Source organism: Trachypithecus francoisi, unplaced genomic scaffold (assembly GCF_009764315.1).
Source record: "Trachypithecus francoisi isolate TF-2019V2 unplaced genomic scaffold, Tfra_2.0 Lachesis_group13, whole genome shotgun sequence".
Classification (NCBI taxonomy): domain Eukaryota; kingdom Metazoa; phylum Chordata; class Mammalia; order Primates; family Cercopithecidae; genus Trachypithecus; species Trachypithecus francoisi.
In genome coordinates, this window is record NW_022681458.1 from 106,522,301 (window position 1) to 106,537,785 (window position 15,485).

A 15,485-nucleotide genomic window follows, 5' to 3' on the forward strand; every position below is an offset into this window, starting at 1 on the left:
GCTGGAGTGCAATGGCGTGCCATATCCGCTCACTGCAAGCTCCACCTCCCAGGTTCAAGCGATTCTCCTGCCTCAGCCTCCCGCGTAGCTGGGATTACAGGTGCCTGCCCCCAAACCCAGCTAATTTTTGTATTTTTAGTAGAGATGGGGTTTCACCATGTTGGCCAGGCTGGTCTCAGGCTCCCGACCTCAGGTGATCCACCTGCCTCGGCCTACCAAAGTGCTGGGATTACAAGTGTGAGCCACCACGCCCGGCCAGCTTCAGCTTCTTATAAGCACTGTGCTGAAATACATCGCATTGAGCTACAAAGACCTGCTGTTTTTTAGCTATGCCTCCATGATTAGTCATCTGACCCAGGAACTGATGTATTCATCTCACTCAGCTAGATGGGGAAACCTGCCAAGCTTTTAAACATTAAATGTTTAAATGGAGCCATTTATTGCTATATCTCACAAAATGCCAGTTGTTTTCACATTAAAGGCAGAAAGCACCTTATCAGGAACTTTGAAAGGCTTTGAGTTATGTGTTTTCAATCTTTATTATCATTCTTTTTTGTACACTGCCACTGGGGAAAGAAAAGCATTGAATAGTAAAACAAAACCAAACACAACTTCAGGAAGATCCCAACAAGCTCTCACTCTGATTCAGTTGTGCCCAGCTAGCTCTCATTTTCTGATATGATCAGTTCTATTACTCGTACAATGGTAACAGTCTCACCTGTACAATTACATGGAAACCAAAACACCAACCCAGGGACACAAGAACTTGCGAGAAACTCTATGCCTCTCAGTGCAGCGGGTTTAGTGATATAACATTATTTTGATCCACATCCTCCATGGAGTCATGCTTCCTTCTCTTTTCTGAAGGCTACTTTTGTCTAGGGTATTTTCTTCTTCCTTTCCATTTCTCTATTCCCATCCCAAAGATTTAATATATGACAGGGGATCTTTTCCCACTGCAATGAATTTCATGTGAAAAAGAGCAAAAGTATATTTCTGGAGGCATAGCAAAGGATACTCTAAATTGCTGATAATCTCCCTGGTGCTTCACCGGACACTAGGTATTATTTTCTTAGCTCAATTAATCTCATTAACCTCAAGAATTTTAATTAATTTCACTAAAGTCAATTCAGGATGCTCATGTTTAACAGGATTATTTGGAGACATACAGCAAGAATTAAAACTAGGTTGTTAAGTCTCCAGCCTCATTAACAGTACAGAAAGTAATTAGCTATGTCTTTATATTTGTATGTGTATGTTAGGGAAAACATCTGTACAATTGATTTTTCTGTGCTGGTAAACCACAGCAAAACTGGAGATGATTTACTGTAATAATAATATTTCAGTCTCACTTATGTACATTTTAAAACAAATGCATATTAGCTTATGAATTATGTTTTAAACTATACACTTCTGTTCCTGTGATTTTTTTCTTAAATCATCTTTAACATTTGAGTAAGCTGATGTGCTCAGAAACCTTCATAAAACTGTTATTTAAAGTAATAATGATGATGCAAGAAGAAATAGATGCTGATTTGAACATATAACTCAACTTTTTCTGTCCGAATAGCCCTTTAAAATATGATGATAATTCATGGAATAGGTATTAGTCTCAATTCTAACACCCTTTTGCTAAAAAGCAAACAAGTTACATTCATGTCCCGTGAATTTTCCTGTCATGGTGGTTCAAAGATGAAAAGCTTTGTGGAAGGGAGATCCGGCTTCAGGCATGTTAAATTTTTCATCACTATAAAGAATAACAGTTTGCTGCATTTTATGTAGGGTTACTCCTACATCTAAGCCATACTTACTTTTATTTTTATATTCATTCTAATCTTTTGTGCATCTTTTCTTAAGCAGTTGAAAATTTAGGTCATAAAAATAAACATTTTCTAGGCTTCAATTCTTCTCAGATAAAAGGAGTTCTCATGTCTGCATAACACCTTTATAAAACTTACAGAACTTTACCATAACCTCATGACTTAGGTTATCACCTGAAGCAGGTGATACTGAATGTTACTGTCCATATTTGTCTATAACTTCCATTGATTCATTGGTCCAATCAATCCGTGTGGTGCTATGGCTACCAGGCAAGTCGAAAAATACAACTGATACAAGTTGACATTTCCAAAAACACTGCTAGCAATGTAGAGTTAGGTTCTAGAGCAAAAACAGTATTTATGAGCTAAAAAGAGCAGGTCATATGTATGACATGTTCACTACTTTTCATGACAGTCCTCTTTAACACAATTTATCATGGGAGATTAAATGTTTTTCTTGAAGCAAAAGATAAACATCAGCTTCCCTTGATCTTCATATCCAATCCTTGGCAAACCTATCACTCCTCTACACATAGGTTTAGTTCATTCATAAATTCCAGAAATGTTTATACTAACTACCTGCCAGATGCTGTGCTAGACTGGGGTTGGAACAAGAAAGAACACCCAATCCCAGAACTCTGGGAGCTACATTTAGGAGAAGAGAAAGGTGAGATGTTCCAGTCTATGCTTCCCTTCAAGTCACAGTGTGAGTTGCAAATACATGACTCCATGTGTATTTGCAAAACCATCCACTCATCAGATGCTCTAACACAAGCTCTGGGCAGTGTCTGGCCAGTCTGCACTCTATCCACCATAAGCAGTTCATTTCCCATAACGGAGCTTGCGTGACTTTCCTTACACATGGCCAAAGTGGCTTCCATGACAGTGTGGATCAGGCCCAGAGCCCTTCGCCATGGGTCCCCAGACGAAATTATTCAGTGTTTCCATTGCTCATGAGAGAAACACAAATTAAATTGAATTACGCAGAATACTGAATGTATTTTCATATTTTGCCATGGAGGGCAGGGTGTAGTCAGTAGGGACAGGACCACGGTTCAGTGCTGCCAGGATCTGTTCCAACTGCGTATCTGCGTATCTGTTTCTTCCTGAGCATCAGAATGAATCTCTCCTTTTACTTTTTCCACAAGACCTGACCTTGTCTATGGCAACTCTCAGCTCATATGCTTAGAGTATCATGAACAGAAAAAAATAAGTTTCCTTCTCCCAGCTTGAAAATCCCTGGGGAGGCACTCTGTGTTGCCTAGCTTATGACGCTAGACCAAAGCTGGCAGCAGCTCATCCTAGTGTCCCACACCCTGTGCCTGGAGTGGGGTCTCCGAATATGGCCACTGGGAATCTCTCCAGATAGACCAGTCACAAGTCTCTCTATAATGCATAGGGCCCTTCTGTTTTCTTCTTTACCAGCCTTCCCACAGGAACTTTAGGAAAATATACATCTCCTCATTTGATCTAGTGATAAAACTCCCACAGCCAGTTCTTTAGTCAATTACTTTTTTTCCTCCCATCATTTGCAGTTGTTCTTGATCCTTTTTGACATCTATATCCTAGTTTCCAAGCCCATATTTTCCTACTGTCTGTAAAACATTTTATATCTCCATGTACAGAGAGTATAACATGCATGAGATTGTAAGCCATCCAAGGGCATGGATTCATTTAGTCTAATTAGAATGAATGTAGTATGAATGTATCTATTTAATGCAGGAAAGATCTGTGGAGTCTAAAGAAGAGTAAGACACAACCCTTTAATGCAAAGCACAGAACCTAGCTTTATGTTGACCTCATCTTTATGTGATTTGAGAAGATTAAAAAATACTGAGGTCAGCTCTAGAAAATTTGCTTGATTACTCAAACACATTCAATGTTTGTGGACACTATTCATTTTTATCCATGTACTGATATATTAATACATATTATAAATGTACCAATGATACATACCATAACTGTGTTTATCCTTGTTTGAGGCACATGTTTTAATCTTTTAACAGTCAAACAGCAACAACAAACCCTCTTACTCTATCAGAGACCCAGAAATATCTATATCTTGATAAATGCTTTCAACTAAAAATACTCAACATGAAATAATCAAATGCATTTTCAGTAACAGGCTAATAATACCTTTTGGTCATCACTTGTCCCACATGACTCTTGACACAGAAGACCCTCCGAGTCTGAATGCCTACACCACACGTGGCTTCTCCATTCCAGCCAATGGTTGCATTAAGGGCAGTTACCAATGTGTCCTCAGAACAAGGGCCCCAAGGTGATGTCTCCCAGTAAAGTTGCATACAGGAATGGTCATTACACAAACGATGCTCTTGGAGAGCCTGACTAGGGGGACATGGCTTTCCACCTGCCAAAAATAAGAATAAAAGATAAGACATAGTTGTTGCTGTTGTTGCTGTTCTTGTTTTTGTTATTTCTGCTGTTTTAATGGTCTAGAGAAATAGCTTTGCTGACATAGCCTTCCAAAGACGTGAGCCACTGTGCTGTTCTTTCCAATCTAAGAACAGGGATTTTTGTCCTGAGCAACACCTGAGGATAATATTGTGCGTTCTTTTTCACTAAATAACAAGCGGCAATCCACATCAATTAGATTTTAAAATTAATTGACTCTATTGCCCACCACTGCAGCATGTATCTCTGAGATAAAACTCCAAAGATATCTGCTTTTCAAAAAATATCTTTTTATGCTTCATGTATTAGTTAGAATAGTCTATGACTTCGAAGTGATATTATCTTGAACACACACACACACACAAAACACACACACACACACATACCCCTTATGCAGCATGGTCTTCCTTTCCTATGAAAGGCGTTATTTTTCTAAGAGAACCATTTTAAGACACCCATCCTCCATCAAGCAGTGCATTTCATGGCAATTTGAGAAATCCAGAAATATCTGTTAACGTTTGGAAAAGAGAGCCCCCTCCTTAAACTCTGAAATAATACCTGACAACGTGCTATCCCCTGGCAGGAAGACCAGACATACATGCATCCATAGACTCTTGGATGAGTCAGACAATCCAATTTCATTATTGCCTTTTTCACAACATTTTTATTTCCATATAAAAAGTGGTATTTATCTAAAGCATCGATCTTTTCCTACTCTTCCACACTTTAATGGTTTATTCAGTGGGCCAAATGCCCAAGATCTGTGACCTTGGTTTTGTTATTCTTGACTTTTTTTCCCATTCACCCCATCCGGAAATATAAAAGACAAGAGCAGAAACCAACTTCACTTTAAGAATATGAAAATCTTCATTTATCTTGACCCTGGCCCCATTTCTCAGGATCAAAGAACAGAAACTTACTTAAAAAGTCGTTTCTCACAGCCAGTGGCCATGCTGTCCTGCTGTTCTAACTGAGCCATGGGCAGAAAAAGCCAAGGGAGGGCATGAAAGAAATGACGTGTGCTGGAGATAGAGACCATCACCGTAAATTACTGGAACAGCTGCTCCTGTAATTTGTTCTGATGTCACCTGCTTATATTCTCCTAGCACTTTTTAGCTTCATCAAAGCCATTTTCACAGTCTTCATGCTGTGCCTCCCTCCTGCAGAATGCTGGCATGACACAACAGGATACCAGCATGCATGGATCAGGTAGTTTGCAGATGTTAGTGGCAGTTCCCAGTTGAGAAGCCATGTCTCCTGATTATTAATTTGAAGCTCTTTTTACTAAGCATAGTCTAATTATGTTCCCAACTGCACAAGCTATCTTCAGTTTGGATGTGTGTCAACCAAACTCTGCCTTCTTGTCTAAGAAGGGTAATGAAAAATAACATCCATCTGATTGCCATGGTCCATACACAGGTATGTGGTAAAGCAATTCATGTAAATGAGTGAACCCAGCATAGCTAAACTAGAGGATCAAAGCAAAAAGCATAGAGGGAAATGAAACAGTTAACTTGGATTCAGGGAATAGAGATATCATCTATGTGTGACTATTTCCTCCATATAAACTTCTCTATCACCAATGAGGAAAAATGATAATAATTGAGCTAATGCATCCAGAGTGAAAACATTTTCTGTTACTCACCTTCCCCAGCCAGTGCCAGGATAGTTCTTGACCTGGTCTGTTTCCCATCTGAGTTTTTATTTGAACAGGACTGGGAACAGGATGACCACTCCGTCCACTCGCTCACCACACAGTCCATTCGGCAGGGAATTTCACAAGCCTTCCTCTCAGGAGGAGGTGGTACTGGGCAAAGACTCCCTGATACCTCTTCTCCTACAATCAACAAGATCAAGACAGTTGGTGATTAATGCACAATCAAGGCTAGTCCAAGGAACAGTTAGGCTCACTGCTTTATCTATTACTTCAGTTTAAACTACCAAAAAAAAAAAAAAAATGAATCCAGAAATGTCTGTTAAAGTTTGGAGAAGAGAACCCTTCCTTAAACTCTGAAATAATACCTGACAATGTGCTATCCCCTGACAGGAAGATCAGACATACATGCATCCATAGACTCTTGGATGAGTCAGACAATCCGATTTCATTATTGCCAAATGGCTGAAGACAGTTTCTTCAGCCATTCACAATATTTACATCAGAAAAAACTGCCAGGAGATAATTTGGCATTTAGAAAGGTAGAGACTGCAGCAAAACTCCCATTTGTAATCCTTCAGAGAGACAAAGTTGACTTCTTTCAGAAACAATTGAGCCATGGATGGCTGAAGACACATGTGGTAGATGTGTTACGGACAACCATATATAATAAGTATATGCTTTTCTTCAAAATGGAAGTCAGAGCCGTCCGTTCACCTAAAAACCACAATTTATGTTGAGCCTTCTAATCTACTAAATTAAAAGGGATTTTATAATTCTAGCTTTCTTTTGGGTACATTCACCTCCAAATATCCAACCTTATGCAAGATTATCACACAATGACTCTTGTTCTCCTTTTTCATGGTGGTAAATTATCCAAAACTAACGTGAAACTGGACCTGTGGCTAAAGTTATGTTAACAAGTTGACATAAAGTGGACAGCCAGTCTGAAGTTCTCCCTAATACATTTACTATTCCCCCTTGAATAATCTAATGCATTGCTAAACCAAAAATAACTATACTCAAAAATACTGCACAAACACACCAGTAGTCAAGGATCCTCAATTTTGCTATTGCCTCAGTGCCTTTCTATAAATACTATTTACAATCCTTTGATACCATATCATAGAACATGATTTTTCAGAAACTATAAAACAATGGAGTTTTATAATTAACAGATGTGAGGACTAAAGGGATAATTTCTAAGTAACGGAAAAATATCTCAAATGACTACAATGGCTTCTTAAAACTCTCAGCTTATTTATTTGATATTATTAGAATTCAAATATTCCTCTTTTATAGATAATAACTCAACTCTTACTATTCCCCTCATTCACAGTCTCCTCATAAAAACAGAGGACACAAAGAATAGTGACATCATTTATTGTTTGAAATAACAACATAAAATGTGAAATGGCAACTATAGGAGAGAGGCAGTTTTGTTTGTATGACTTTATGGCTTTGAAATTCTCTTGTCATGATCTGGCTGAAACAAAAAAATAAATGCAAAGGGAACTAGTATTTATTGAACATCTCCTTGTGCCAGGCACTGTGTTTTGCATATATCACTCAGGCTTTGTATATGTTATTGAGTCCTCACAAGAAACTCTGAATGGCAACTGTGATCCATCTCATCTCATAGATGAGGGCTCAGAGCAGAGGCTCAGAGAGGAAAGTTTGCTCATGCTTACACTGGCCTGAGCTGGGGAGCAAACCCGAACTCTCTGACTCTAAACTTCTGCATCTCCCATTAACCATGCTGTGTCTAATTCCAAGGAGATGGATATTCTTTTTCTGAGGAAGTAAATAAAACAAGCTGACAGTCAGCAAGACTGCCTGAAGGAGAAGATAGGGCACAGCTAATATCTGTATTCATATTTGTAAATGAGGCCAGGATCATTGCCCTTGAGGTACAAATAAAGCTTTTCAAGCATATTATGAGAAGTAATAGAGGTTCTAGCAGATAATCAAGCTGAAAGACCAGTTCCAATAATTCTCTCTTCAGTCTCAATCTATTTCCAGGTTGAGTCCACACTGTGTGTAACACACACACACCCAATACAGCACTTTCCCAAGTATAGAAGCAGGCAGTCCAAACAAAAGGCCCAACCTACATCTAATCAAAATTTAATTTCCACACTTGTGAATATTATTAACATAATCTATACACAAAATATTTTAAAGCTATGTCTTGCAATAAACATTTTGAGGAACAAGATATTTGTTTACGGGTTTTATGAATAAAAGTAAGCGGAAAGGTGGGGAGTGTTGGGTTAAAAATAGTAACATTGGTTTCATTGCTGAAAAACTTCTCAGTGTTGAAAATGCCAATATATATTGTAAGTTTCCTAGAAGGGAAATGAGATGTAGTGCTTTTCATCTGTATTGGATTGGGGCCATACTTTTTGAAGAGCATCTGTCTCTTTCTTTCAGAAATGGTACTTTTATGAGTATGCTTTGAGAAAACTCTACATTAAAGAATTATAAAACTGTCAACTACTATTTGATGACTAAATACTATGTCCAAGACATATGATGGGATAAAAATAGATGGGTTGACTGTTACTTATCTTTCTAGAGCTCATGATTAATGATGAAGATGAGCTATTAACACATAAAAGTAAAACCAAGCCCAAAAGTAAATGTCAAGTTGCAACTGTGTGATTCAAACGTAAAATATTTTAGTGATTCAGGGGATTGGCATGGTTCCCTCCAACAAGGGAAATAAAAGGGCTGAGAACTTGTGGCAAGGATGGAGGGTATTTTAGGCGTTGGAAGGATCAGCAAAGGTTACGTAGGAAAATATGAGGTATCTGGAAGATAGTTAATACTGAAGGTGTGTCATGAAAAGAGAAAGCCTATCTTGGAGGAGTTATTTAACATCAAATTCCAACTGATCTAGACAGAAACATAAGTTTTATTATATTTCTGCCTTCCTTAAATTCCCAGGTACTCAGGTTTCCCGTGACCCAAATTTACCCTCCTCCCTGTCATTATGCTTAGTGTTCTCAGTATTCACTTCAAGCGCTCAAATACTTTTAAAAATCTCAGCCTTTTTATAAGCTGATATACCTATTTCCTCAGTGAACTTTAATGTCAATACTCCCACCAACACCAACCTTTTGATAGTTTGGCTATACAGGCTAACTCAGAAAAGTGAACAAATAGATCAGAACTTCAGGGAAGCCAAACTAATAGTCATAAGCATCCTGTAATTCTTGTGGGAGTTATTTTAAAAGAAATCTGGAAAAAAGCAAACAAACAAAAAAAACTGCACAATGCTGTCTAAGCTGCAATGTGTCTAGCCAGACTCAATTAAGTGTATTAAGGTGAATTGTAGCTACCAACATTTACTCACTTAAGGACATCACTTAACATTTTTGAACATCAATTATGTCACTTGTAGGAATAAAATAATAACATTTACCTTTTAGAGCTATTCTAAGGATTAGGATTCATTTATTCTACATACATATCAAGGTATCTAACACATGGTGAGCTCTCAATATATGGGAACCTTAAAAAATGTCTTTGCAAAGACATATACCACAAAAATAAAACAAATTTAGTCTTCATCTGAAATCTAGATATTTATGTCACAGTCATGGAAAGCACTTGCTTTACTATTCATATTTGTGTACAAATGACAATCAACAGTTTCACAGATTGGTTTACATAAAATATTTAAAAACTTATAATTATACAGATCCTTTTATTGACATGGTTGGCTAATCTAAACCATCTAAGAGCCAAAAATAAAGCACTTGAGCCTAAATAACCTCATCTGCCCATATACATTGGTATAATTATCTTCCCATTGTGCAGAAAGAACCCATCTCAGAAGAGGAACATTTATGCTTTCCTGTTTTTATTTTCTTGGATCGATCAATGAGACCACGGAAATCTCAGGCAAGCATGGAAAATAAAGCCCCACATAGTTCAAAAGCTTAGCCATTAAAAGTAAATTTCACAAGCTCAGATAATCTAATGTCATAATAAAATGGAATATATTTAAGAGGGAAATTGAATTCATCTTTCAAAAAGACTCTATACAATTATTCCCAGCACTCACCATGCTCCCAGGGATCAATAACAGTAAACTCTCTGTTCTCTCCTCATGGAATAGACTTATTTAAACCAGTTACGATTCTGGGAAAAAGGAACGTGGTGCTGCTTTGACCGCATCACTTGGGATTTTGAAAAATAATTTAATGTGATGAAATTCACATAACATAAAATTAACTGTTTTAAAGTAAACATTTCAGTGGCATTTAGCACATTCACAATAGTTACAAAATATTTTAATCACTCAAAAGCAAAGCCCCATATGCATTGAGCAGTTTCTGTTACCTCTTCCCTGCAGCCTCTGGAAACTGCCAATTTACATTCTTTCTGTCTCTATGGATTTATTTATTCTGAATATTTTATATATGCTTGTGATGTTTTGCATCTGGCTTCTTTAAGCATAGTATTTTGGAGGCACATTCACCTTACAGCATGTTTCAGAACTTCATTCCATTTTATGAATGAACAATATTTCATTGTATGTATATACTGAAATATGTTTATTCATCTGTTGATGGACATTTGGGCTGTTACCATATTTTGGTTACTATAAATACTACTGCTATGAATATGCATGTGCACATACTTGTTTGAATACCTGTTTCTACTTATTTGGGATGTACATCTAGGAGTGGAATTCTGCAGTCACATTTATCACTCAATTTTGCTGGCTGGTGATTCTGGGGGCTGTGGCACAGATATCCAGAGGAATAGGCCCTGGCTACAGTTTACACTGCTCTTCTAATACCTGCCCATTCTCAGCAGAATCAAAAGCACTTGGACACGACAAAGATTCTTAACATATAAATATACTCAAGATCACTTAAGAATGTTTCTTTTTTCAGTTCAAATGTATATACCAATTAAAAATAAAATATAAATAGCATGTATATTTTATAAAAATAAACAAACAGCATAGTCTATAATTCTTAGCTTCTGACTCTAGAGTACAGGTGTCCAAAGAGAGAAAGAAAAAATAAAGATATGGGCCGAGACGGGCGGATCACGAGGTCAGGAGATCGAGACCATCCTGGCTAACACAGTGAAACCCCGTCTCTACTAAAAAATACAAAAAAACTAGCCGGGCGCGGTGGCGGGCGCCTATAGTCCCAGCTACTCGGGAGGCTGAGGCAGGAGAATGGCGTAAACCCGGGAGGCGGAGCTTGCAGTGAGCTGAGATCCGGCCACTGCACTCCAGCCTGGGCGACAGAGCGAGACTCCGTCTCAAAAAAAAAAAAAAAAAAAAAAAGATATGAACAAAATAGAAAGACAAAGAAAATTTAAAAACCTCGAAAACCATGAATCCACAGCGTAATTTGAAAAGTAGACCAACACTTTGTTATGATACAAACTTCCAACTACCTTACTCGTCCAAAAATAATGCATACTGGGTACTTTATTGATATTTCCTCTTGTATGCTATTACACTATGGAAAATAACGAAACCGTTATCGAAAATACTCTACATGTCATAAAATTTTATGTCCTATTTAAATCTAAGAAAAGAATGCCAATAAACCTTGATTAAATGCTTGCTCACAGCTAAGTAAGATATCAACAGACAGTACGTAGCAAATTTAGTGGAACTCATATGCATTTAATTCCATTTTTAAAATCTAAATATTATGTCCTCAAAAGCAAGTAGCCCCTGGCCACTTCTGGATTGAGACCCTATCCAGCTAAGGAAATGTTTATACTCAGAACCAATAAAATATGGAACAAAAGCTAAGGGCAAAACAGAAGCTATTTACAACATCCTAATATTGCCAACAACACAATTAATGTCTCCTCTTGCTAGTTTCAGAATTGGAAGCATATTTGTCTATTTAGCTCACACATATAAGAAGATACATAAAGAAACTTGATGTCAAATATTATAGTAACAAAAACAACATCAACAACTGCAATAAAATAACAACAGCATCTGATATTTGGGAAAGCTTAGAGTGGACTAAACTCTAGCTAACCACATCACATGCAGTATTTCACTGAATATTCATATTAATATCATCAGCTTGGCACTATTGTTACACCTGAGGCATGAAGAAGTTAAAAAACTTGCTCAAAGTATTTTCCTTACACAGCCAGTATCTGAGCTGGGTTTGGGAAGCAGATCTGCAATATGTAATAAGCTCAGTTCTTATCCATTAGGGGTTGTGTTGCTTTCTGGTTCATATCTCACATGTATCTTTCTCTTTACATTACTTCTAGATAATACTAAACCATGAATAAGGGACTCTACACAATTCATTATCAGCTCATCAGTAAATCTAGCATGGGGGGAGCAACCCCAGAAGAGTGGGCACCTTGATTATTTTGGAACTGCATCATGGCATGGGGTGGAATTACACAATGCCTTTCAAACATAGAAAAGATAAGTAGATGAAAGAGAGTTCAGAATGAAGAGATGGGAGGAAGTGACAGAATACAAGGCCACAGAAGTAAAGACTCAAGTAGGGAGATTTAGCAAAAACTGTACAATGTATGGTGAGCTAAATTACACAAACACAGGCAAAAAATATAATAATGATGTAAAGATGCTCACAAAGTAAAAAACAACGAAGTTCTAAGAGCTGATAGAAGTAAAGAACGAGAATACAGAGCAAAGGCTAAAATGAACATGGGAGGAAAACCCAAAAGAGACATTAAAAATAAAATACTTGAGATAAGAAATAATAGCAATAATAAACAATAAGAAACAGTATTTCCAAATAAACATGATTACAAAGGCCAGGAGTTAGCTAAAATTGCATCCATGTGGCAGGTGAGCTATTTGCTTCAGAAGCCTAACCGGGAAGGTATACAAAGTTTTTCAACATACAATAATATAATAATAGTAGCTAACAATTTGATCACCTAGGATGTATCCAGAAACATACTGTTATGTTCTACAAGTATTAGCTTATTTAACCCTCAAAGCATTAATATCAGTAAACACATACATAGTACTTAATAGATGTCAGTTTCTGCTCCAAGTAAATCATCTATATTAATTCATTTAAATTTCACAATAGTCCTTTGTGGGAACTATCTTTATTAATAAAGGCACTATGTCTCAGGTAAGTTAAATATTCTGTGTAGAAACAAACACAAGTAAATGGTGGAGCTTGAATTTGGACATGGACAACCTAGTCAGAGTATGTTTCTTAATCATGATGCTCTACTGATACTCAAGTGTTCTATTCTCTCTCAGGACAATTTATGTACCTGGCTACAGAAGGCTCAATCCAGTGGAAAGTCAGTGTAGTGTAAGTATGATCACACCTTTAGTACATGAATAGCGTACTATGTGTTACTCAAGGTGAGAGGAGATGCCAAAGAGCAGAAACGGACTCTATGATTTAGGAACAAACTGCAGTTGCTCAAAAACAACAAATCAAGCAAAAATCTAACAAAACATCTTAGTGGTTGTGTTAGTTCATTCTCACACTGTTATAAAGAACTACCTGGGTAATATATAAGGGAAAGAGGTTAAATTGGCTCATGGTTCCACAGGCTGTACAGGAAGCATGGCTGGAGAGGCCTCAGGAAACTTACATCATGGCAGAAGGGGGAGCAGTCACACCTTACAGGGCCGAATTAGGAGGAAGTAGGGGTTGGGGGATACTGCACACTTTTAAACAAACAGATCACATGAGAACTCCCTGTCAAGAGAATAGCAAGGGGGATATCCGCCTCCATGTTCCAGTCACCTCACATCAGACCCCTCTTTCCAATATTCGAGTTTACAGTTCAACATGAGAATTGGGTAGAGTTGGGTAGAGTCACAAATCCAAACCACATCAGTGCTGAAATGTTACATAGAGGGGGTCCAGTCACAGATTCCAGGAGGAAGCAATCACTATTTTATATTTGTGTAAAGAGTTTGAAAATTACTATAACTAAAATGCAGGACAAAAACTTTGTTATTGTTGTTGTTGTTGTTCCTAAAAATAATGCCAACTTGTTGATAAACCTTTCAGCTTGGTAGTCAGGGTGGATGAGAACAGGGTAAGAAGGTATCCATTTAAAGTAACTTAGCACTGGATGGTAAAACTTGATGTTTCAGAGTTAACTCAATCTCAGGTTTTCAATGTTTCTCCTCCATCTCTTTTCTCATTTTCTCTGGGCAGCAGTCAAGGGTCAGAGAAACAGGTATGTAACAATGTTGGACACTATTGTGTGAATTTTGTTGGTTCTCCAACTGATTTACTGCCATCATATTGGTCTTTGTGCATTTTTACCTAGTCTTGAAAGTACACCTGCAGCCACTGCGAATTTCTAGGGTCCATGACACGGTTTTCCTATCTTCTGGTCCACATACTTCACAGCCACCTACACCTGACTCCAAGCAAGTTCTAGTTTCCTGGAGTAGCCAACATTTCCACAGTCCACACAGGGGCATTCAGGAATTTCAGGACCATCCCCACATGATAAACAGGCCTGGGGGACCTGGTTTGGAGGGTGGGTAGCAGGTAGCTCAGGCCCACTCTGGGCCTAAACACAGGGAACCATTTTCTCTGCTTTCAGTTTCCTTTTAACCTATCTGAAATTTCCATAGTTGTCATTTCCTCGGCCCATCATTTCATCCACAGAATGAGAGGGGCCAGGGACTCTCACCATCTACTGTCTTCTCCACATCCTCCCCAGGCTCCTCATTTCTGACCTAGGAAGCCAGCAATGTGGGATCTAGGCTTATGCTAACACACTACACTCTAGTCCTTTGGCCTTCCTTTATGGTATTTGAAGGGAGCTATGTGGGATTTACCAAGCACTATTCTGTACGCCTGGCTCTTGCATATGAATTACTGACTTCCGGACTTACTGTCTCTGATGTGAGCTCCATTTTGTGGCACTAACTCTTGTCTGTATGTTTGTATTTGAGGTACAATTATCCCAGTTTTTCCAGTGCATGCCTCAGAAATCAACAGGGGGAGGGTTTCTTGTCCACGAAGGTGTACAAGGAAAAAGCAGACTGCAACATCTCAAAATATGATCTGATGACATCTACTTAATGTGGAAAGCTTATTTCTCATGAGAGTTTTACAGAAAAACTGTATAATTTTCAAAAGACGAATCCAGAATAAAAGAATAAAATGAATAAGTGACCTCTGTAATGTAGAAAATACTTCTTCAAAAGGAAAATACTGCAACAAGTAAACAGTGCATTATAATGGACAGAATAGTTGAGGAGTAGTTGGGACGTCTAGATTTCAGTTCTGCTTTTGACACTTATCAAAATGTAACGTTGGAAAATTATTAAGCTTGTTAGGCCTAAGATACCTGCCATAAGTGGAGGGAAGGGCAGTACTAACATTTCTGATTATATCATTGGGTTTGATGATGGATCAAAGAGGGCAATAGAAAATAATATTTAGAAAATTGCAAACACTATTTATACATAATGTGGCTTACTTATTATTGGTAAAAATGGGGATAAAGGACATTCCAAATAGAAAAATGATTTGAGTTAAAGATACTATGTCTCTTCTCCATCCTAATTTTGTCTTAGCTAGAAAAGTATAAGAGGAACTGAAAGGATTATAAAGTCA

The 15,485-nt window shown here is 37.7% G+C and overlaps 1 protein-coding gene across 1 annotated transcript in view; it reads right to left on the reverse strand.

Moving 5' to 3' along the window:
• The window catches only part of THSD7B (thrombospondin type 1 domain containing 7B), a 927,497-nt gene that overhangs the window by 452,069 nt on the left and 459,943 nt on the right, over window positions 1-15,485 (reverse strand). The window contains 2 exon segments of the mRNA XM_033231647.1: window positions 3,957-4,191; window positions 5,881-6,072. Coding sequence (XP_033087538.1) covers window positions 3,957-4,191; window positions 5,881-6,072 — 427 coding nt within the window.